Source organism: Pavona decussata, unplaced genomic scaffold (assembly GCF_977016875.1).
Source record: "Pavona decussata unplaced genomic scaffold, jaPavDecu1.1 SCAFFOLD_168, whole genome shotgun sequence".
Taxonomy (NCBI): domain Eukaryota; kingdom Metazoa; phylum Cnidaria; class Anthozoa; order Scleractinia; family Agariciidae; genus Pavona; species Pavona decussata.
Genome location: NW_028145579.1, coordinates 560,001 through 586,387, shown reverse-complemented (window position 1 = coordinate 586,387; position 26,387 = coordinate 560,001). Strand labels below are relative to the sequence as shown.

The following is a 26,387-nucleotide window of genomic DNA, read 5'->3' as shown; positions in this document are numbered from 1 at the left end:
ATTTTTCCAACAAATGTGACTGTAAGAGAAGCTTTTATAGTATCTCATCATAAAGTACTTGAGAAAAATAAATAGATGCGGAAAGGTAATATTATTAAAAGTTTAAGTTGTTTCCTTTTTTTTTATCGTTTTATTTTACTGGTGGTAGTTGTGAGCTGTGGTGTCAAATTGGCCAAAAGAATCGTCGGTGGGCAAGTTGCTGATCCAGGAGAATGGCGCTGGCACGTGCAACTGCATGAACATGGCAAGCAGTTCTGCAGCGGTTCTTTAATAACTGCACAGTGGGTTATCACCTCAGCTCACTGTGTTGATCTATGGTTCAATTCTTTGACTATTCGTTTAACGTAAGTACATACGCGGGATAGCCTCAGTGCCATTTTTTTGTTTTGGAAATTCACGCGAAAATGAAGACGTGGTTATCGGACCACTTACAGTTTTACTTCAAAGAGAAAATATTAGTAGTGGGATTTTTAGAACAGGATACTTACAAGTGCTTTGGTCGGAAAAACATACCCAAACATGGTTTGAAAGTGAATTTTATGAACTTTTTAAATCTGAGTAGTAACTGGTGGGAAAGGCCAAAAAAACGAAACCTGTCGAGAGCATAACAAACTTAACCAGGGCTTCAATTTCCTGAACTGTAAAGGAGTGTGCTGACAAGGGTTCAGCAAACAAACTAATAAACAAACAAACAAAACAAAGTTTTACACTCAAAAGCTATCAAATTTACTCGGTATCTGATTATAGTATCAGAGATTACACTTGATATTTCGTTTCTCCACGCAGACTTGGTGAACACGATATTAATGTCAAGAGTGGGAAGGAGCAGATTCACACTATCAATAAACGCATCATGCATCCTCCAAGATATGACTTCGCTTTGCTAAAGCTGACGCAGCCTGCCACTTTGAACGAACACGTAGGTACCATTTGCCTGCCCGAATCCACCGAGAAGCTGCCGCTGGGATCTGTCTGTTGGGAAACCGGCTGGGGTAAAGTTTCTCATCATGGTGAAATGTCAGAAGTGTTGAAGGAGCTGGAGGTCATTGTTGTTCCTCGACATTTCAGTCGTTGGCGGGTAAGTTGGGAATTACGTTGAAAGATCTCATGAAGTTTTTTTTCTTTTTGATCTTCCGCTTTTGTTCGAATATTGATTACAGAAAAGCGTAAACTTTACAAATAAGGTGAATTTTGAGAAGAAAACGACGAAGAAAGAGAAAGAAAAGTGGGCGTTTTTTTTCGATTTTTTGGCGATTCCGCCTTCGTAACTATAGAAGCTATGAAAATGAGGCTTACAGGATAGATAGTATACGTCCAAAAATGTCTCCTATGACGTCCGCAACGGGAAGTGATATTGTCGGTTGAGAAAAGATAACATCGGCCTAAGGGAGGTGACGGCATCGGGTTATTCTTCGGAGCAGCCACGATCCGAGATCCGATTATACCGGAAATTGACCTGCGTTCACTCTCTTTTAGTAGTAAGACTAGTAATGGCGGACGACGTCGGTGAAATAAAGACATCGAACGTTTGTTAGGATTCGTTATGGTAGAATACAGAGTTCTTTCTACTTTCGTTTCTCGGCGTATGAACACTGATCTCAAGGATTTTACGCTCGATTTGTGGAAGAAACGTGGAACTATGAAAACAGTCAAGATTTGCTCAAGTAACATCGACCTATTGGAGGATAACATCGGCCTAAGGGAGGTTAACATGGACCTACGGGAGGCTAACATCGACCTAAGGGAGGTACGTTTTAGAGCACCACGTTTGTATCGTATGTGTTATACTGGCACAATCGTATACATGGAAAGCTTATTTGCAGCATTAAAGCTTACAATCTTGCAGGGACTTTTCTAATCGTTGACCTGAGTGTCATTTCAAACTCATAACATCCACCTACAGGAGGTTAACATCTACCTAAGGGAGGTAGAGTAGCCTACAGTGTACATTTTATAGTTTATGTTTTATAATAGTCAATTCATACGCATATAAGCTTACACTCTAGCAGGGAAACTCGGGATCATAAGTAGCTTTTCTATCATTGACTTGAATTTCATAATTTTCATTTTTACCAACTCATAAACATAACATCCACCTACAGGAGGTAAACATCTACCTAAGGGAGGTTATGGTATTATAATAAGGAAGGATGGACTTGAAGAAAGCTTACGAATCTTAAGGGGCTTTTGCACTTCGTGTACATGCCGTTTTAGAATAAATTTATTTATAAAGAATTATTATTATTATTATTACTATTATTATTATTATTACTATTATTATTATTATTATTATTATTATTATTATTATTATTATTTGAAACTCATAACATCCACCTACAGGAGGTTAACATCTACCTAAGGGAGGTAGAGTAGCCTACAGTGTACATTTTATAGTTTATGTTTTAGAATAAATTTATTTATAAAGAATTATTATTATTATTATTATTATTATTATTATTATTATTATTAATAGTTCTTTTCTCAACTTTTAACTTGTAAATAACAATTTCAGCTGCTTGGTATATGTTAATAAAGATTATTAAATTTATTATTATTTTTAAAAAAATTATTATTATTATTATTATTATTATTATTATTATTATTATTATTATTATCAAGAAAGGGGAGCAATATGCCAAAACCATGTCATGGATCAGAAGCCGAATTTCATTTGCACTGTTAAGATCTGCACTCGTGTGTCTTAGAGGTTCTAGGACATTACGAAGAATTCAACGTGATATCAAGAACGGGGACATTGACATTGAAACTGCAGAAGGGGCCATTTGAGAGATGAATATTTTGTTTATGTTTTCTTCTCTTCTTTTTATCAAGTGGAACTGATTTTAACATGCCAAAATTCATTTTTTTAAAAACTTCATGACATTTGTTTTTTTTTCTTTTTCTTTACAAAAACATTATGCTTGAAAGTAGTGTCAGTTTCTTTTTCTTTTTTTGCAATCGAATATTTAAAAAAAATTATCATTGAAATTTTGCTTGAAAATATTATCTTTTTTTAATCGACATGAATTGTAAATTGGTTTTTAATAGCTCTTTTTATGTACTTTTAACTGGTAAATATTATTAAATTATTATTATTATTAATATTATTATTATTATTATTATTATTATTAAGAGCGAAGGTATCCTTTGCCATTCTACGATCAGCCTTGCTGTGTCTCAGAGGAACCAGGAGAAAGAGAAGAGTAGCCAATATGTCTGACATTGACACTACATCAGAAACTGCGCAAGCCAGAATTTAAATAGTGACTTTTTTGTCAGTCGTCTACTTCAGGATGGTTGAAAAGTTGCAAACTCGCGTTATCTGTGATTCGACTCTAAGAAATTTCCAACACTTTTGTGAACAAAAAGTTAGCATTTAGTTGCAAATAACCGATTTACGCTTGCTTTTCGGTATCATTTCAAAGAAAAAACTCAGTTTTACTTAGTAATCCGTTTCACAATAATAATTATTGTAAATAGGTTTTAATAGTTCTTTTTTTATACTTAACTTTTATCTTGTAAATAAGCAATTTTCTTGAAACATGTAAATAAAGAGATTATTTTAAATTATTATTATTATTATAATTATTATTATTTGGAAAGCCATTTAATTTCACTAGAATGAGATTAATGAGAGTTTTCTCATTTTTTTATTTACACTCATAATATTATCAATATTATTTTTTGGCAACACACTGACCTACACTGGGCCATTTATATATTTATCTTATGAAACACTTTTACAGCCATAAAAATTTGCTGTGAGAGGTGTTATGGGTTTAAATAGAAAAATTGCAGGTGCATTAAAATAGCATAATAGCTTGTTATGATGATTAAAGGCAATTGTTTTCTTGTTGTTGTTGTCATTTTTTCTTGGTTGACCCCATCAACCTGTAATTTCCACATTAAATTTTGCTAGAAGTGACTGTTTATGACTGTTGAAATGATAGATCATTTCTAAAAACATAACCCTTAATATGTCAGAATTTATTTTAATTTAATTTGTGATCAGTTACAAGAGGTTTGACTGTTTGACTGCTTACTACAGTACATTAACAATATTGGTTTTATTTTATTTCTTTTCAGAATGCAATACTTAAACCGTTGAGACCGCTGAAGAAAGTGCTACTTGAAAGACACCTATGACTCATTAATTCCTGAAAAGACATTAAGTACAACAGATGTTGTTGAACTGTTATTGTCAAGCTTGACCTCTCGTCATGTAGCAAAATTATGTAAAATGTGTTATTCAAGTTTGTAGGGTTAATTGATGGAGGATCTCCCATATAATGGTGGATTGGATGCAAATGGTCATAATGTTGTTCCTCTCTGGCAGGAAATTGTGTAGATTGGTATATATGTACCACTTAGAGTGCAAAGATACAAAATGACCAACATTTTTTAGTAATGTTTAATTGGAAGAAAGATGCTTTAAGTCCTTTCTACAACTTAAGGAGGGTGCCTACTATTGTTACTGCGCATACGTTCTGCACATCTGGAGATACTCGGAATTCCTATGGGTGGTGCCAACTATTACAGGGATATTTTTGCGCACTTTAAAACTATGCGGAGAAAGCAGAACTTAGCAAGTGATTTTGGTATCCAAAATTGGGGGGAAACCATGCATTTTTCAGAGATAATAAAGCTTCAATTTGGAAAAAAGTGCCATGCATTGCTTTGTATTTTGCTGCTTTTTAGAATAATTGTTGCTTAGTTATCTCTAAAAAATGTGTGGTTACCCCCAATTTCCTTTTTGGATTTCAATACCCGCTACTAAGATCTGTCTTTCCCACATAGTGATAAACCGTGCAAAAATACTTCGCTATCAGTAGGCACCGTCCTTAAGCAGTTGTGAAAGGAAATCCCAAAAAAAATAACTGAGGGTCTTTCTTCTACTTAATCTTTCACCTGATATTGAAATGTATCTTTCAAATATCCATATTCAATTACAGTTATGGTTGCTAACCTTTATGGCTATTGAGTCAAAAAGATATGACATAAAGAGCTATTATTTTGTAAGTCAACAAATCTGTACCTCAAGTAAAGGTCAAAATGAAATTGAGCCATGCCATGAACCTTTGAGTGTGCTTTTCAAAAGATCCAAATGACCACCCCTAAATGTTTTCATTTTCATGTTTTAGGCTCATGACGTGTCATTTGTTATCAAGTAAGCTCCATGCTTCTAAATACGGGTGGAACTTTGTCATGAGTTGGAGAACAAGTCAAATTTGAACAAAAAATAAATGCCTTCCCCCCCCCCCCCCCCCCCTCCACATGGCATTTGAACATGTACCATGCCTGGGAAGGAGGGAATTGAATTTGGCTAAGGTAGAGAAATTGAACTGAATTTACACTGCACCTTTGGCATGGGAGAATTTGGACCTTTCTCTTTTTTTTTCTCTTCTGTTTGAAAACAATAATTATTGAACAACTGAGACAATATAATATATAATGCTCTTTATTTATAATAATAGTACAAGAGAGTGCATGGTAATAAGTATAAATCGATATTGAGATGCCGAAGCCGGGGGCTTATATGGCACAATTCATACAGGAGATTGGTCAAAATGGTGCAATTACTTTACAGTTTACAAATAAATAAATAAATAAGTAAATAGAATAGATAAATATTAATGTTAACATCACGAGCCAGAGATAACCGGATGTGAAAAAATTCGCCAATTCTGGTTGCTAAGGGGTGACGTCACAAATCTGCTTAGTAGCCGTCATCGTATTCGATTTGCGGTCATTTGCGGTTTCACGGTTGGAGGTTGCGGTGACGAAGTCATAGCAGGATGGAATTATTGTTTTATGTTGAAATAAATCTTACCAAGAGCGCAGTGGCATATTGGGAAAAGTAGCTCGCTCTTCCCCTTTCTCATGGACAAGCTATATGGCAACTTTCGACTGTCTTGGATTTGAATTGTGTTCAAGTGAGCCCTTGAGAGAGTTTGTTGTTCTTCGATTGTGCGATTATGTAAGACGTCAGTTTCACCGAGCATATTTCATGAGGTAAGGCCAGGTAATCCGTAAGCGGCAAATGTTCGCGGATAAAAATGGCGGGCTTTTAGATCGAAGGTTATACAAAGAAAAAGCTGTCATATGCATCTTTATTCAGCGTTGTGTTAGTCGTCCGTCGCCCCAGTTCCAAAGTAATCAACATAACGATTATTGCATTGATCAGTCGATTTATTTCGGTCAAGACCAGCAAAGATCACTAAGCAAGGTCTGCTGCGAAATCAAGATCAAATCACGGTTTTGCTTCAAAGATATCGATGTACGAATTACCTGCTCTTTACGGAAAAATTGTTCCGGTATTAACTTCAAGCGTCCGTCGAAAAGATGTTATGAACTAAGACGAAGCACTAAAATCCAGTCCCAAATATTATTTTTCTCAAATTGTAGGTCATGGTTTTACTGAATTTAGTAAAGGTCAGGCGCAATATATCCTTTGAATTGCGGCTCATTAAGCTTAACCTTGAGATGCATGTAAAACCAGGCGGACATTTTAGTTTAATCCTGATATTTTTTGTAGAGTGATTTCTTTCTGGTAAGACATGTGGATTATTTAAGACGCCATTCTGAAGAAACACTGTATTGAAACACCTTATTGGCTGACCCGGGTTGAGGTCCTGTATCCAGGAGTGCTTCTGGGATATACAACAAAAACAATATAATATTATCCCTGAAAGGCGGATGTTGAATCCTTTCTGGTCCATCCAGGGTGAAGCATCATTGTAAACAGTAGAAATAATTTGTTCAGTTGTAAACAATAAAACTAACACAAATATTACTTTTATTACCACTTCTGGGTTATCTAAGGTGAAGTCCTAACATTGTTCTATGCTCAGGTGTTTCATGTGAGATATATAACATAAATGATTTGATTTTTTAGGCGCACATTATAAACTTAGACGGATGTCAATTATAACCTTTCTGGTTCAGCCAGGTTGAAGTCCTTAAGCATCACTGTATGCTTGAGCGCTTTGGGATATATAGAATAAAATATTTTTAGGCGAACATTATAAACCTAGGCGGATGTTATATACATTTCTGGTTCATCCAGGTTGATGTCCTAGCATGACTGTATGCTTGAGCACTCTGGGATATATAACACAGACAATGCAAATTTTTTAGGCGAACATTATAAACCTAGGCGATTGTTATATATCTTTCTGGTCCATCCAGGTTGATGTCCTAGCATGACTGTATGCTTGAGCACTCTGGGATATATAACACAGAGAATGTAAATTTTTTAGGCGAACATTATAAACCTAGGTGGTTGTTATATATCTTTCTGGTCGATCCAGGTTGATGTCCTAGCATGACTGTATGCTTGAGCACTCTGGGATATATAACACAGAGAATGTAAATTTTTTAGGCGAACATTATAAACCTAGGCGGATGTTATATTCATTTCTGGTTCATCCAGGTTGATGTCCTAGCATGACTGTATGCTTGAGCACTCTGGGATATATAACACAGACAATGCAAATTTTTTAGGCGAACATTATAAACCTAGGCGATTGTTATATATCTTTCTGGTCCATCCAGGTTGATGTCCTAGCATGACTGTATGCTTGAGCACTCTGGGATATATAACACAGAGAATGTAAATTTTTTAGGCGAACATTATAAACCTAGGCGGATGTTATATTCATTTCTGGTTCGTCCAGGTTGATGTCCTAGCATGACTGTATGCTTGAGCACTCTGGGATATATAACACAGAGAATGTAAATTTTTTAGGCGAACATTATAAACCTAGGCGATTGTTATATATCTTTCTGGTCCATCCAGGTTGATGTCCTAGCATGACTGTATGCTTGAGCACTCTGGGATATATAACACAGAGAATGTAAATTTTTTAGGCGAACATTATAAACCTAGGCGGATGTTATATTCATTTCTGGTTCATCCAGGTTGATGTCCTAGCATGACTGTATGCTTGAGCACTCTGGGATATATAACACAGACAATGCAAATTTTTTAGGCGAACATTATAAACCTAGGCGATTGTTATATATCTTTCTGGTCCATCCAGGTTGATGTCCTAGCATGACTGTATGCTTGAGCACTCTGGGATATATAACACAGACAATGCAAATTTTTTAGGGGAACATTATAAACCTAGGCGATTGTTATATACATTTCTGGTTCATCCAGGTTGATGTCCTAGCATGACTGTATGCTTGAGCACTCTGGGATATATAACACAGACAATGCAAATTTTTTAGGCGAACATTATAAACCTAGGCGATTGTTATATATCTTTCTGGTCCATCCAGGTTGATGTCCTAGCATGACTGTATGCTTGAGCACTCTGGGATATATAACACAGAGAATGTAAATTTTTTAGGCGAACATTATAAACCTAGGCGGATGTTATATTCATTTCTGGTTCATCCAGGTTGATGTCCTAGCATGACTGTATGCTTGAGCACTCTGGGATATATAACACAGACAATGCAAATTTTTTAGGCGAACATTATAAACCTAGGCGATTGTTATATATCTTTCTGGTCCATCCAGGTTGATGTCCTAGCATGACTGTATGCTTGAGCACTCTGGGATATATAACACAGAGAATGTAAATTTTTTAGGCGAACATTATAAACCTAGGCGGATGTTATATTCATTTCTGGTTCATCCAGGTTGATGTCCTAGCATGACTGTATGCTTGAGCACTCTGGGATATATAACACAGAGAATGTAAATTTTTTAGGCGAACATTATAAACCTAGGCGATTGTTATATATCTTTCTGGTCCATCCAGGTTGATGTCCTAGCATGACTGTATGCTTGAGCACTCTGGGATATATAACACAGAGAATGTAAATTTTTTAGGCGAACATTATAAACCTAGGCGGATGTTATATACATTTCTGGTTCATCCAGGTTGATGTCCTAGCATGACTGTATGCTTGAGCACTCTGGGATATATAACACAGACAATGCAAATTTTTTAGGCGAACATTATAAACCTAGGCGATTGTTATATATCTTTCTGGTCCATCCAGGTTGATGTCCTAGCATGACTGTATGCTTGAGCACTCTGGGATATATAACACAGACAATGCAAATTTTTTAGGCGAACATTATAAACCTAGGCGATTGTTATATATCTTTCTGGTCCATCCAGGTTGATGTCCTAGCATGACTGTATGCTTGAGCACTCTGGGATATATAACACAGACAATGCAAATTTTTTAGGCGAAATTTATAAACCTAGGCGGATGTTATATATCTTTCTGGTCCATCCAGGTTGATGTCCTAGCATGACTGTATGCTTGAGCACTCTGGGATATATAACACAAACAATGTAAATTTTTTAGGCGAAATTTATAAACCTAGGCGGATGTTATATATCTTTCTGGTCCATCCAGGTTGATGTCCTAGCATGACTGTATGCTTGAGCGCTCTGGGATATATAACAGCAGCAATATAATATTTTTAGGCTCCCCCCCCCCTCCCCGACCGACCCTCAAAAATTAAGATTTTTTGAAAATTAACTGGCAAATGCACCACCGCCGGGACAAAATAGTTGTTCAAATGCCCCGGGGTGGTAGCTAAAACATGTAAAAAAATGTTTTATTTTGTTTGTTTCTCGTCTTACTTTCAGTAAAATCTAAGCTAATTCAGGCCAAATCAAGTCCTAGCTGGGTCTTGTTTCCCGTAGTTAGTGCAAAAATAGGTCATTCTACAGCTCTAGCGTCCCATTTTATGTCTTATCTAGACATGTTCATTAAGAAACTTAGTGTATTTGTCAAGGAATTTGTCATTAGGGGAGCGACAATGCCGTAGGGTGAAAAAAAGTGAGATAGTCAAATGCCCCGGGGTAATTGAGTGGAAGGCTAATGCCCGACCCACCGGGATGGACTGTGTGGGAAAATGCCCCGCTATTGCCCGGGGAGGGGGGGGGGGATGGGCACAGCTGGAATTGACTGATGCATAAACAATAAATCCCAACCCACAAGCGATGGGTGTGGGATTATCTGGTCTCTAAACGCGTTAACTGGTGGTCTTATTTTACGTCCCCACCCCCTCCCCCTTCTGTAGCTATTAAATGAACGACGTACTTTTCTTAGACTTCTTACGTATTTCTTTTTCTTGTCCCTGAGTACCACAAATGTCCAGAGATGCACCTCACCCCGAATTTGGGTACTTCACATTAGACAGACCTTCTTGTCAGTTTTCATATTATTTCGTATTAAAAACTGAATTATTGTATAGATGCAATTTGAGTGATTTGATTGGCTTAGCGGCCATGGTATATACGAGAAATGGCGACCATTAAATTGTCTGCTTGTTATTCTTGCACAGTGAAATCAGTAAGATCTAGCATTATTTCTTGATTTTTTTAAATAAAACAATTATTACATTTGCGCTTGTTGGATATGAGATGATTTTTAAATAATAGCCAACTCGGCGCTACGCGCCTCGTTGGCTATCTATCATCTCATATCCAGCGCGCGCTCTTGGAATAATTGTTAAATGTTTGACAGAATTATTTGCGTTTTAGTAAGAATTTACGGTAGGGGACATCTTGTGATGTCAGACATTTAATGCATCTCACTGGCGTTCATTTATGGACATCACTTCACAAATGTCAAAGAACACCTCAAGAATTCAGAAAAATGCAAAGATTGTGAAACGGCATGCGTATGGCTCAAAGGGTCTGTTGTGACTTATTTAAGCATAAAAATTCGAATACAAACAGGCGCGAATTCAATGTCTGGGTCCACCACGTACATTAATACGATAAACAAGACGTGAAAGAGGCTCAACATTACCACAAAAAACCAAACTTCTGCTAAGGAAAGGGATATTAGAAAACTTAGCGGGTATAACGTCTAGTCAATTTATTTGATAGCCGAAAGCTCATGTTTTTAATCTTTTTAACCAGAGAACGTTTCTTAATCCAATATGTCTTATCCTTGTTACAGCTCTATTTTTACTAGTATATTTTAGCTTATTTTGTTTGGTAGCCTTTTCTGGTACTTGTGTGAGCCCAAGGTTAACGCACGCGTGCCGATTTATTGGGCCGAATTTTGTTTGGCCGATTTAGCATGAGTTGATTTACACATAACGATTTATCACATCAAGAAAGTGAATAAGTGGACGAAATCGACCCGATTGATAAAACTTGATCGCAATGGAACTGCTTGTATAAACCTTGCTAAAAAGGAAATCTGTCAAAGAGCAGCAGAATTTATAAATCGAGCAGATCTTAAGCCCGCGCTATATCAGTAAAAAAAAAAAAAAAGAAAGCTCAGGCCGACAATTTGCAGTGTGCATACGAATAAGCCAACTAATCGGATCGATTTACATTCCTTTGCTGAAACATTTTCCGTATCTCCAAGGATCTCCAAGTTAGTCAGGGTTCCCAGTGTTAACGACATATTTGCCTCCTTCTATTCCTGTGTGGCGGGCGATTAAAGTCACGATTCCGTTTTTCATTACGTATTAATCTGAATTTCTGCGAAAAGATTACACTACTGAACTGTTGCGTGCCCCGAAACAGACTGCAGTAAAACATGTCATGCGGGATCCGTTTGCAGACACGTCATATCTCGAAAGAAATTTAATTAAAAGCTTGCAAAAAAGAACTTTTAGGCGCAAGGATTATAACACTTTCGCGTTAAAATTAACGCCGCAAGCGAGACAGAAGAAATGCCAGAATGGATTCTATTACATTGGAATGCTCCGAGTTATTTGACGTCCCGTGGAGAAACCAGGCAAATTGCCTGGTATCTCCAAGGGGTGCCGAAGTTTTATTTTCGTTGCTAAGAACCTCTGGCTCGTTATGAATAGTGGTAATAATAACAATAACTTAAATGAAAAAAAATTAAATAAATAACAAATAAAATATTAAATTAAGCTAAGCCCTGTATACAAGAGCTCAAAAGGACATGAATTCACAATTTGATTGGAAGTAATCTCTAAGTTTTTGTCTACAATTCGAGATAGTAAGCGAATTACCTAAATCAAGAGGATTGTCATTCAAATTTGAGGGCCTTGTGCACGAAGTGCAAAAGCCCCTTAAGATTCATAAGCTTTCTTCAAGTCAATTCTTCCCTATTATAATACATACTTGCATGGTGCTATAAACATCATAACCTCCCTCAGGTAGATGTTTACCTCCTGTATACGTAGGTGGAATTGTTATCACTTGGTAAAAATAGAATGAAATTCAAGTCAATGATAAAAAAGCTCCTTATGATCCCAAGTTTCCCTGCTGAAGAGTAAGCTTCAATGCGTATGAATTGAGTACACAATGTCTTTTGTGGAATTAATGAGTCATAAGTGTCTTTGAAGTAGCAGCTGTTTCTTCAGCGGTCTGTGCAGTTTAAGTGTTGCATTCTAAAAAGAAATAAAATAAAACCAATGTTGTTAATTTACTGTAGTAAGCAATGAGAGAGTAATTTACAATAATTGTCTTTTAAGGTTTCTTAACAATCATAACATTCTCTCTGACAATCAGTATGGTTTTCGCAAGCATTACTCCACCGCTAGCGCTTATGCTCTTGCTTGTTTATATGACAAAATCTCTTCTGTCATAATTTGACAATAAGGAATGCACAGTTGGTATTTTTATAGACTTGTCCAAGGCCTTTGACACCGTTGATCATAACATTTTGATTTCCAAATTAGAGCATTATGGTGTTCGTGGCACTTCACTTAGAGGGTTCGAAAGCTATCTAAGCAATAGAAAACAATATGTGGAATTTAATGGTGTCAGTTCGGAGTCTTGCGAAATTAAGTGCGGAGTGCCTCAGGGTTCTATACTAGGTCCCCTACTCTTTCTACTCTATATAAATGATCTGTGTAACGTGTCAAAGGTCGTGGATTTTATTCTTTTTGCAGATGATACAAACATATTTTTCTCCCACAAAGATTTTAACTTGCTTCCTGGAATCTTGAATTCTAAAATGCTTAACAATGGTGTCGAGCAAACAAGCTGTCCATTAACTTTAAAAAATCAAATCTTATGGTTTTTAGACCACCGCAAAGGAGGAAAACACTTGATATATCTATTCAAATTGACAACAATGCAATTGAACGTGTGAAAGAGACAGTATTTTTAGGTGTTATCCTCGATGAGCATTTGTCATTGAAGCCTCACATTCTTAGTGTTCCTAGAAAAATATCAAAATCAATAGGTATTATTTTGATGTCTAGTGTTTGCCTTCCCAAAAGCTCCTTACGCTCCTTGTACTATTTTCTAGTTTACCCTTACTTAATTTAATGTGTTTCTGTGTGGGGATCGACATATCAGTCTAATTTAAATCGGATTATTGTTCTGCAAAAGAAGATAATCAGAATAATATCTAAAGTTTCTTTTGATGCTCATACTGGTATTCTTTTTAAAGAACAGGAGATTTTAAAATTCTCTGACATTTATTTATACCACATAGGTAAATTTATGTATCTTTTTAAAAGAAGCTTACTTCCAAATTATTTTCGTGATCTGTTTACTCTTGCAAGCCAGATACATTCTTATAATACAAGAAATTCCAACCTTTTCTATATACCTTATTGTCGAACTAATCTTCGAAAATTCTCAAATCGGTTTCAAGGTCCTACGTTTTTCAACTCGCTTAGTCGTGAAATTCAAAACAGTGAAAGTATCAGTTTGTTTGGCAAAAGACTTAGAAAATTCCTTCTCTCTTAGTTAAATTGACTCTTTATTGAGCTACACACCTTTTCTTTTTTTTCTTTCTTTCTTTTTTTTCTTCTTTTAAAAAAAATTAATTAGAATTTTCATTCAGTACTATTAACTTCTATGGTTTATCCTATAGTTCCGGGAAGCCTATAGTTAATAAGCCCCAGGCTTCTTCACATTAACTCTTGTAAATAGTTTAGTAGGAATATTGTGTATCATATTCCATGTTATGAGTGTAAATAAAAAAAAAATGAAAAAACTCTCATTAATCTCATTCTAGTAAGATTAAAAGGCTTTTCAAATAATAATAATAATAATAATAATAATAATAATAATAATAATAATAATATTAATAATAATTTAATAATATTTACAAATTAAAAGTATATAAAAAGAGCTATTAAAAACCAATTTACAATTCATTTCGATTAAAAAAAGATAATATTTTCAAGCAAAATTTCAATGATAATTTTTTTTAAATATTCGATTGCAAAAAAAAAAAAAAAAGAAACTGACACTACTTTCAAGCATAATGTTTTTGTAAAGAAAAAGAAAAAAAAAACAAATGTCATGAAGTTTTTAAAAAAATGAATTTCGGCATTTTAAAATCAGTTCCACTTGATAAAAAGAAGAGAAGAAAACATAAACAAAATATTCATCTCTCAAATGGCCCCTTCTGCAGTTTCAATGTCAATGTCCCCGTTCTTGATGTCACGTTGAATTCTTCGTAATGTCCTAGAACCTCTAAGACACACGAGTGCAGATCTTAACAGTGCAAATGAAATTCGGCTTCTGATCCATGACATGGTTTTGGCATATTGCTCCCCTTTCTTGATAATAATAATAATAATAATAATAATAATAATAATAATAATAATAATAATAATAATAATAATAATAATAATAATAATAATAATTATTTTTTTTAAAATAATAATAAATTTAATAATCTTTATTAACATATACCAAGCAGCTGAAATTGTTATTTACAAGTTAAAAGTTGAGAAAAGAACTATTAATAATAATAATAATAATAATAATAATAATAATAATAATAATAATTTTTTTTAAAATAATAATAAATATAATAATCTTTATTAACATATACCAAGCAGCTGAAATTGTTATTTACAAGTTAAAAGTTGAGAAAAGAACTATTAATAATAATAATAATAATAATAATAATAATAATAATTCTTTATAAATAAATTTATTCTAAAACGGCATGTACACGAAGTGCAAAAGCCCCTTAAGATTCGTAAGCTTTCTTCAAGTCCATCCTTCCTTATTATAATACCATAACCTCCCTTAGGTAGATGTTTACCTCCTGTAGGTGGATGTTATGTTTATGAGTTGGTAAAAATGAAAATTATGAAATTCAAGTCAATGATAGAAAAGCTACTTATGATCCCGAGTTTCCCTGCTAGAGTGTAAGCTTATATGCGTATGAATTGACTATTATAAAACATAAACTATAAAATGTACACTGTAGGCTACTCTACCTCCCTTAGGTAGATGTTAACCTCCTGTAGGTGGATGTTATGAGTTTCAAATGACACTCAGGTCAACGATTAGAAAAGTCCCTGCAAGATTGTAAGCTTTAATGCTGCAAATAAGCTTTCCATGTATACGATTGTGCCAGTATAACACATACGATACAAACGTAGTGCTCTAAAACGTACCTCCCTTAGGTCGATGTTAACCTCTCGTAGGTCGATGTTACTTGTGCAAATCTTGACTGTTTTCATAGTTCCACGTTTCTTCCACAAATCGAGCGTAAAATCCTTGAGATCAGTGTTCATACGCCGGGAAACGAAAGTAGAAAGAACTCTGTATTCTACCATAACGAATCCTAACAAACGTTCGATGTCTTTATTTCACCGACGTCGTCCGCCATTACTACTAAAAGAGAGTGAACGCAGGTCAATTTCCGGTATAATCGGATCTCGGATCGTGGCTGCTCCGAAGAATAACCCGATGACGTCACCTCCCTTAGGCCGATGTTATCTTTTCTCAACCGATGTTGTCATACAACGTGGTAATAACGTCACGCTTGCCAAATGGCGGACATCTTGGATCAGCCGTCTTAGATTTGTGGATTTTTCCACAACTTCTAGGAAAGTGCCACTAATATGAGCTACAAAAACAAAAAAAGATACGGATATACCGTAAGAAAAGCAATTTTTCTTCATTTTAAGAAGGGATTTTTCATTTTCTGAAAAAAATGCCTGTCAAAAATTGGTTGCAACGATAACATCAAATTCATGAACACTAATCGACCACAACAAATTTTTCCCAGATAAATTTTCGAAAAACCCCTGAAGTTTCATGGTTTTTGGGCAAATATAAAAAAAGTTATTCAGGTTCAAAGTCGCCGTGGGCAGAATCCTTCCCTCCCCTTCCCCAGATCTAGATTATTTAATGTTAGCGTAACCGTCAAACATTGCTTGAAAAGTTGTTTTCATTTAACTTCATCCAGTTTTACTGTTTATTTTGAAAACTGGACTAACGATTCGCTCTGACTCTAAAATTTTAAATTGAAATGCTCGCGTGAAAACAAATGAAACTATAAAAATTAACTAAGGGCTAAATGTGCTGGATATGTAAAAACGTTTGCAGGCGTGGTTTCAGACAAATGCAGGCGTACTACAAAACTAGACGGAGAAAGTAATATATATATTTAGCCAAGCGTAAAAGCGGAGCTCCAATTTTTTTTGGATAGCATTTATAGAAATCTGCTTATCGTATGGACGTAGTTCCTCATCCTTTCTAAAGTTATATATATTTTTAATACATAATTATGCAGCAAACTCCCCATCAACAATGTAATACCAGGAGCCCATGATCATCGGCTCCTGGTAATATAGAGAGCACAATTATTTAAGGCTGATTTTTTGCAACAGAGGGCATTTTTTCTTAATTTTCCTTTCACCGAGCAAGGGTTGGTGATTGGTTGATCTTTGCACTTGTACCCCAATCTCGTCCACAGAGCCCACGCGCGTTTTTGAATGGGAATGAAATTCCTAGGAAAATCCATAATCCTTAAATAACAAGGATTGGAACCAGGTTTGTGGGCTTGCGAGAATTGGCACCCCCACCAAACCATGTTTTCGCGAAAAGCGCTGGGCTCTCGAAATCTGGTTTGCAGTCCTTGTTATCTATAGTCTCCTTCGCAGCCGTTATAAGGGTCGTCACGCAACGCTCCTCCCCACGGAGCGTAGCGTGACGACACTTATAACGGCTGCGAAGGAGACTATGTTATCTAAGGTCTTCCGATTCCTGATCCTGGACTCCTAGTACCCAGATTCTTCATTTAAAAAATGGCGGCAATCATGTTCTCAGAGCCCGCATTACCCTTATCCAGCGGAACGGGCGCTGGATAAGGTAGGTACTTCATATATGGTAATTATTTGAGGACATAATAATTACCATATATGAAGTACCTACCCTGGATAAGGGTAACGCGAGCGAAGAGGCGATTTACTGTAGTTGTCTTTTCTAGTCTTTGCTTCTAGAGATTTGGATAAAACAGGATAAAAGAAGCAGTGTTCAGACATCTTCCTGTATTAGGATGGTGGATAAAAAAAATGATTAATTTCTGCATAAGTTTTCAGGTTTGGAAGCATCGAATTTTTCCTACGCCTCATCTTATTTTCCTGCACGACTGTGTGGAAATGTTCCGTTTTGACAGCAGATTTGAAGGAAAACTGTTAGTGTGATAAGCTTAAATGTCAAAAGTAGAAGGGGTTTTGCTGTGTCGGTGGAAAGCGAAAGGTCCGACAGCTCCGTCAATCAAGGAGGTAAGATAACTTCAAATCTTTATGTATGCATACACACCTTTAAACTGTTTGTAGTGTTGTTGTTTTTTTTCTGACGAGGGAGCAATTTCCTAAAAGAAATCTTTAATCAAGATAATATTAAAATTGCAAGCTAATACGGACAATAGTAGGCCAGTGTTGTTATATGAATTCATGTGGTCTACTAATACTACGAGATCGTTCCAAACTGGTACACCGTAGAGCAATTGAAAAACGAGTCATTATAAGTTATAAGGATTTACAAAATATTTAAAATTTCATCTTTTTCTAGTCAAATTGAATGATTTTTTTTATGTTTAGGTTCTGTTTGAGGGAGATGCGCATTGGAGATGTTTGAATACAGGAGAAATATTTCAAGTCAAATTAGCTTTGTGCCATTTTTATATTTTCTTATTGCACGGTTGTAGCTCATTAATTCAATAAATTAGATTGAAAAGCTCATTTTTAAAAATTTCTGTTATTCCCAGGTTGATAGCTATTCTTGTGTGCTTATTTTGGTTTTTGTATAAACTCAAACTAAATGGTCAGTTCCATGCAACTGATATTAATTTACAAGGGAGTCAAGATGTCTTTCTTGCTCTTAAGTTAATCTAAGAATGCTGTATAATTTTTCCCATTTGTTTCGGTAGGGATAGGAAAACAGGAACCTTTCATAACTTCCTGTCAATCACATTAGTTCCATTGTTTTGAGAGTGCAAAGTGATACCGTTTTGTTCAGAGAAACCACAGCAGTAATTGGCTGCCTCTAATTCTTGATATTGTAAAGTCAAAACAACAATCACTTGTGAATTCCTTTTGTTACTTTGTATATATGGAAACTAGTAATAATCAAAAGTGGATCAGAGAGTGCGTTTGATAAACTTGATCCTAGCGTAGGTTCTCTCCTTTGCCAATTTGGTGATGATGTCATCTGCCCCTGCAAAATCTACAGGGGTTGCCAGATATACACATGTATGTCCCAATATCCTTTCATTCATGGCAATCAACTTTGGTTCTCCCACACAATCTCAACTCCAATCTGTGTAAGGAGTGTGTTCTTTCTATGTTGAATGCAATAAATGTCGTAAGTCTAATTATTCCAGGGAAAAATTTTTTTTTCAGTCCCTAGTCATTTGTACCTGGTTTTAAATTAAGTTAGTCAATTGTTTGACATAGAATCAAATAACAATTGTGTATAAATCCTCTACTGTCGCTGTCAAAATCTTTACCAAAAAAAAATCCATCAGGCAGTTATGGGAGCCGGTTATCCCCAGCAGTTTTTCTACACTTTGCTACACGAGAGTTAACTTGGAGTAAAGTTGGAAATAACACAACAATTAAGGGATAATGAAATTTTGTGTTGTGCAGTACTGACTATACAACTGAGAAATCAGGGAATTATCCTTGGAGTGTAAATTTCTGTGTGGGAAGGAAACCACTTAAATTTTGCATTACCCTAGTAAGGAGATTAAGGACCGTGCCTACTATTGTTACTGCGCATACGTTCTGCGCATCTCGAGATTCCTATGGGTGGTGCCTACTACCTAATACAGGAATATTTTTGTGCGGTTTAAAACCCATGATACGGAGAAAGCAGAACTTGACAAATGCTTTTGGTATCTCATAAGAAAATTGGGGGTAACCATGCATTTTTCAGAAATAATTAGGCGTCAATTTAGGAAAAAATCCCATACATTGCTTTATATTTTGGCGCTTTTTAGAGATATTATTGCTTAGTTATCTCTGAAAAATGCATGGTTACCCCCAATTTTCTGTTTAGATTCCAATAGCCCTTGCTAACATCTGCTTTTCCCGCATAGTTATAAACCAAACAAAAATACTTCGGTATTAGTAGGCACCGTCCTTAATTTTGGTCCATCAGTGATAAAAAAATCCTGGGGTCATAGGTTTTAGTCCATCAAAGAGTTTTTCTTTACCTTTCATGGACCACAATTCCTTACTGAGGTAACACTGAACAGAAAACTAAGCGGTTTCGTTCCACCACAAAAATTTACACCGCAGATTTTATTCTCTGGTTTCTCAATTAAGGAGCAGGCCTTGCTCCAACCGATTAACCTTTTGTCCTTACAAGCAAAATCCCAATTTAAGAAGTCATTAGACCGCTAAACACTTCACTCCTGCAGACTCATCACTCCAGTTTATGGATAGCACCTCATCTGAGAAGTCCCATTCATTTTTACACGGCAAAATACCTACCATGTATCATAACATTAATTTTAATAAGCATTCTCTAAAAAATATTCCTTACTTTAATTTTCATCATCCTGTTTTTCCGAGAGAAAAAAATAGAAGGAACAAGAGTGCCTAAGGAGAGTTGAGTGCATGTACAGCAATAGTACTCTTCTGAATTCACAAAATGATGTACAACATATACTTTGCTTGAAATATAATTTGCAAATTAAAAGCATTATATCACTTTATTCTCCAAAACAATAAGTGGATTAAACTATTTTCATATAAATAAAGATTTTACATAAACCCTGGACAGAATGGAAAAGGGAAATAATATTTACCTAGTGTTTTTCCTTAAATGTTACTGAAAAAGTTATACCAGACTATGTGATAAGGTGTAGAAAACTGTAGCACTGGTTACTGCATGTCACAAAACCCATGAAAATTAACAGTTATTATTGGATATTCAAAAGTAAGTAAAAGAAAACAATTTACTTGGTATATTAACATTTTTATAATAATGTTATGTGGCAATCACTTCAGTGGAAGTACTCTACCAATTTTTTTTAACTTCCTAGTGAAAATGAATTTTGTTCAAAAAATAGGAGGCAAAAAACTGACTGAAGCAAATCCAAGAGAATTTTAACAACTATTTGTTCTTGAAGAATTGGGAGTGCTGAAAAACATTGAGAGTTCAAATAACTAAGATTGCACTGTAAAAATAAATAACTGTACATATTTCATAATTCATTACCCACTACCAAGTTTTTTTAAATTTTTCTTTCAATACAAAGAGATGGCTGATAAGAAGTTTGACCTTGTATCTGTTAAATCACAGTCTTCAAAAGAAGCCAGGGTCTGGTTGCATTAAACATGGCCTGAATATCAGTCATCTCCTCTCTAGATGATTGGTGAGAGATGGGAAACAGCTGATATTCAGGCTTTGTAAAAAATATATATATTTAACCAAAGGTAAGGTGAGGTTTTGTCTTACAGACAGTGCAACAAACTCAACCGGGGCCACCGATAAAACCGACACTTTGAACTTTAAAGACATGTTCTCGTTTTTGATTGGTTTACCAACTACCAAAGCCAGACTCCTTTGTTGTAAACATGACCTATGATTGGCTGATCAATGTTGGGTGGCCCCAGTTGAGTTCGTTGCACCGTAAAGTATACAGGGAATGCCCCTTGATCAGCATATTTCTGTAGCCTCCATCAATTGAATAGTTATAATATAAGAATGATTGAGTGACAGTGCTAACTGTTGCTTAACGTGCAGCTATTGTAGGCCCAGACATCCAGTGGCCAATCTCTGTTGTACACAACATGCTAGAGCAATAGCCCTGCCTGGCCAACTAATTAAAATCTTTACTGCTGAAGAAAAATTTTATATGCTCAGTGAGTGCCCATTCAATTTGGTTCCTGCTATCACATCAACATTTATCAAAAGGTAAACAATTTAATACACAACTGGATCTATCCCTTGATGGAAAAAGTGCACAAAAACTTTCACACAAGAATGGATGATTTACAAGTTTATGAACTGCCTCAACAAGAACGTCCATTAACAAAGTGATTCATGAGCCAAACTGTGTTTGCATCACATCTGTCATGATCTGTGATGGTAAATAAAAAGCTTACATCAATTTATTTTTTGCTACAGCTAAAACACAAGATCTAAACCTACCAGTAAAGGTTACACCCTCTGTGCATGGCTTTTGTGCCCAGGCAGTGGCAAATCTTAAAACACTCCTAAGTGAGGGTTCATAATTTAAGCAGATGGGGGCCTATGATGATTTTTAAATTTTTCCCTAAGTTCACGTTTTGGATAATGCTATTGTTTGATGAGGTCAGGTTTACGAGATGCCGAATTGTCCAGAATTTGCAAGTCTGATTACCACATCAGGATTCATCGAGCACACGAAAGCAGTGACTGGGGGGAAGCTGGCTGGAAAGGACTAATCCTGCAGGTGGCTGAGATGCCATTACCAATGGCGGTTCTATAAAATGGAATATTTTCAAAGATTTCATGACAAATCAGACCAAGAAATTTAGAAGACGACTGTGACTAACTCACTATGAAATTACGAAGATAAAGAATAAAAAGAAATGCATGGAGGGTTGCTCATGCATGACATAGCGTTGCACATTGACGATGCACCTGTTGTCAGATTACATAAGGGAATTTGTAACAGAGAGGGAGGAGAAGGCAGGTTTTTTTTTTCAACAGGACCCAGCTAATCAAGATTACTTGAAGGCATCTGAAAGTTCAAAAAAACATGTACCTGGCTATAATTATTATTTTGCAACAATTTGTGGCTAGAGTTATACATGGAAATTGTCAAAGACACCTGCAAGGTTAAGAAAGAGCAGCAGTGTGCTTCATGTGAAAATGGTTGGCTGGCTCCATAATGGGCAGAATTCCATGCCCTTTCCTGGATAAAGAGAAGTTAAGGTACAAATTAAAATGTCTTTGAATCTCCGGCTACTTCTTTAGATGGAACAGCATGACCAGTACTGTTGATGACTTTATGCCTAATTCCTTCAATGAAGGAAAGCTGAACAGAGCGACAGAAATTGCAGACTTTTCTTCTACTATAGTTTGTGGTTTTTGTGGTTTCTGAGGAGCTAGTGAAAATATACCTAAAGTGCATTCAAAACATCTCCATTTGTCCAAAGATTTGCAAAGTCAAGCAACCATTGAGAAGCGATGAAACAGAGAATGAGGACAACAATTGGGAAGAGTTACTACTATCTGGAGGGTTAAAATCTCTTTTTTTTTTAACTTAACACTCTCTTGAAAAAACACTCCCTTCCATACAAGAAAAAAATTGAAAAATGAAAAGGATTGTGCTAATAACCAGTCATCTACAAGAAGCAAAGGGGACAGACATTAGCGACAATGAAAGTCCCAGGCCAGCGTCTTTTACAAGCTAACAAACCCACATCTGATTATCATGATAAAAAAGGTGGAGAGCTGACGACACTGTTGTTGTGGGTGAAACATGGTGCAGTAAAGCTGAGGGGATGCTGAGTGAGAATGATGATAGTGAGTGTGAATACCATTGCCGGCAAATAAAAAGTGCAGCACTAGAAGTGGACACACTGCAGTCAATAATTATTGGTAAATCGCTTAACCCTAAATAGTATAGAAAAGTACTTAGAATATTGTTAGTTGTTAACTGGAAGGGGTATTTTGCAGAATGCTGAACGCCGAATGTTGCATTTTACGCCACCTATAACAGTTTAGCAGTAAGGTTACCGTATAGTCCTTTAGGGGTCTTTCACGTCAAAGCAATGTAGCATGTCCGGTTTAAACTGTAGATGTAAACCCCTATATCAAATTAAAGCTTATAGAGCTGGCTAAATTAAACTATATCAAGAATTTTGAAATTAAATGAATTGTCGAATTTTTTACCACCTCTAAATGTGAGCATCCGAATCACCTTTTAAACGGCTACAAGTCAAGTGAATTTTGTTTTTCGCTAATTTAATTTGCTCCTCAGTTTCCGGTACACCCAAAGCGCAAAAAAAACATGTCTGCGTTCTGTGATATTAAATTGCAGTGAAAAGTTACAGAACATTTTCGAAATACCATTAAAGAAATGTGAAGTGTTCGTATAAAAATCACTTGGAGAAAAAATATTTCAAAAGAAAAAATTGGCGACAGGTCTTTGTTCCTTATATGTTAAACTAGCTACTGTCCAAAATTGAAGGTAAACAAACAAATTCCATTTGAGTTTTAGCAAGTGCCCCCTTCAAGTGAAAAAATTGATTCAAGAAAACAGCGCTAAAAATTCGACAATTCATTTTATTTCAAAATTCTTGGTATAGTTTAATAAGCCGGCTCTATATAAGCTAATTTGATGTGGGGGTTAGGTATCCACAGTTTAAAACTGACGCTCTGCATCGCTTGAACGCAAGACACCTATTAAGCAACAAACAAAGTTATGAAGGTCTTATAAGCACATTTCTTTTCTGTTTAGGGCTAACACTGATTATACAGACAGTTAGCTTTAATTTGTTGTTATGGCAGCCATAATGCATTAAAGGACTTCTATAGATTCAACATTTGGTGTTCTGCAAAATACCCCTGCCGCTTGAAAATTAAACCTTAATTCTACTCGGCCTCATGCAAATAAAAATACTATCGGCTATACAATAAGATACATTAAGGTGTACATGTAGTAAGTAAGGTGTCCTCTTGAAACCCGAGAACCCATTTCAGCAGAACTGACATTCTTAAAGCTACATGGATGTGAGTGGGGGTTACAAAAAAATATCAAAATATTACGTACACTGTACAGGAAAATATTCAGGACGGGATTGGCTATTTATCGAGTTTTGATAGTTTTCTTCACGCTCAAAGTATTATTTTGTTGTTATCATTCTTTTTAGTTTTAAAGATGATTGAGGCGAACTGTCACTGTCTTAGGCAAATTTTGTTGATCAACCATAAACCTCAGAGAAAAAGGCTACACTGACCATGAAACAGACTTAAAATATACATGTAACCTGGAGTAATAAATGAAAAAAAAAACTGGGATAATTCACAACAATCAGAACAGAGATAAACTAAATGACGATCTTCAAAAATTTGCACAAACAAGCGAACAAATTCTGCGTACGCTTGATATTATGATGAAAATGAGGTCACACTAATGACTAATTTTACATTCGCTTTTAACGTTCTTTGAAAAGGCATATCCTATCCTTTAAAGTATTTGTGTTTGTTCTCTGTGAAGATTGTCAGAAATAAATGCAAAAATTAGAAATATATGCGAGAAAAACTTGTCAGTAGTTTATGCTAGCTATATAACGACAACAAAGTGTTTAACGAGACGTTTGTTTCACTGACTATTTAACCAGTGAGAATCAAATTTTCTTACATGAAGCAAAAAGGAATGAGATTAGAAAATAAAACTCCAGGGGAAATAACGAACATGGACCGAAAAATGAGCTCAAGAGACTTTTCTGAAGTTAGCAGTAGCTTAAGTTAAACATGTTGCAGTGTGAACACTGCCAAAAAATAACTTGCAAAAGTCGACAGCAAAGTTTTGTCAACAAAATCACATATAACACTTAAGCTTAAATATACTCGCCTCTTTGGAAATAACCAGTCCTTTTATTCCATTGCTGTTTTTTTCGTTCGTTTTACAACGTTAACTGAGCAAAAAGTTTCACTTCAAGAGGAAAAATCCAACGTTTCTTCGAGGATCAGATCCGCTGTTTATAATGTGCTGCCTCTAGAACAGTCCTTTTTCGCCGCTATTCGCCTTGCTCTTTTTCCCGCTGTTGGAAAGCAAAATTGGACCAGATTAGCAAATAAAACGCCAAGGGATCGAAATAATGAACATGAACCGAAAAAAAAAAAAATGAGCTAAAAGGAAAACTCTGAAGTTAGCAGTATTAACTGCGTGTCAACACAGCAAGAAATCAATTTATTGCAAAACAGCCGCAAATGAGCAAAGTTTTGTCTACAAAATCACATGAATATACATGAACTTGCCTCTTCTGAGAATAGCCAGTCCCTTTATTCAATTGCTGATTTTTTCGTTCGTTTTACAGCGTTAAGTGAGCGAAACGTTTCACTTCAAGAATGAAGAGGAAAAATCCAACTTCTCGTCGCGCCGGATCGGAGTAAAATGATTCACTTCACGATCGGCGACGCTAAAAGCAGGAACGGTGGAACGGCGGAATGGTGGAAAATCACTACAAATCCTAAAGCATAGAACGGCGGAAATCACCCCAAATAAACTGTAACCTTGACCCTAACCCTTACCCGTTCCGTGTTCTTGGATTTGGGGTGATTTTCTGCCTTTCCACCGTTCCGGTTTTTAGGGTTGCCCCTTCAAGACTCACGGCGCCTGCTGTTTATGATCAATGCCCCCTTCATGTAAATTCCCGCCGCGCGTAGTCTTACTCTTTCTCCCGCTGTGGAAAGGTAAAATTTGGAGGAGATCGGATGAGATTAAAAAATAAAACTCCAAGGGAAATTTTAAACATGGACCGAAAAAAAATGAGCTCAAAAGACTGCTCTTAAGTTAGCAATATTAAGCTCAAGTTTAAATTACACGGCGTGTCAACACTGCAAGAAAACAAGATCTTGCACGATACGGATAGCAATCCAGCAAAGTTTTGTCAACAAGATCACATGAATATACTCGCCTCTTCTGAGAATAATCAGTCTTTTTATTCCATTGTTGATTTTTGTCGTTTGTTTTACAACGTCAAGTGGACGAAACGTTTCACTTCTAGAGGAAAAGTCCAACGTTTCCTAGCGCCGGATCGGAGTAAAATGGTTTCACTTCAAGATTCTGATGACGTGCCAGTCAATTTGTTTCCTCCACCGCTATACGTCTTGCTGTTTCTCCCGCTGTCGGACACATAAATTGACTTTGTATTTTGTCGTCTTTAAAATTATGTTTTGCTTTTTTTTTTTCTAAAACGCAGTTGGCGATGCAACTTCCCGCCGAAAAACAAGAAAAACGCGGGTTACCACACAGGTTGACTGTGGCATTTCACAATGGCTTACATAGAGGGGCGGAAGGACGTACGGACGGACGTACGCCGGACGGACAGTGACGTCATAACCAAACCAAAATTTCTCGCGTTCACGGGTTACCAAATTCTCTTAGCTATGGGGCTCCGCTGCGCGCGCCTGCGGCGCGCGCGAGAGCTCCGCTAATAACAAATACAACATATGGTAGATAACTACAATACACTGCTC

At 36.0% G+C, this 26,387-nt stretch overlaps 1 protein-coding gene and 1 long non-coding RNA gene across 2 annotated transcripts in view; both read left to right on the top strand.

Moving 5' to 3' along the window:
• The first annotated feature begins 135 nt into the window (after positions 1–135).
• LOC146464178 (CUB and peptidase domain-containing protein 1-like) overlaps positions 136–26,387 on the top strand; it is a 26,695-nt gene continuing 443 nt past the window's right edge. Inside the window, exons 1-2 of the mRNA XM_085130131.1 lie at positions 136–344; positions 787–1,078. Coding sequence (XP_084986257.1) covers positions 854–1,078 — 225 coding nt within the window. The 5' untranslated portion in view covers positions 136–344; positions 787–853. The remainder of the gene's footprint in view (positions 345–786; positions 1,079–26,387) is intronic.
• On the top strand, positions 1,374–4,146 carry LOC146464179 (uncharacterized). The gene is made up of 2 exons (XR_014868591.1): positions 1,374–1,747; positions 4,087–4,146. It is a non-coding gene; the product is annotated as an uncharacterized LOC146464179 (long non-coding RNA).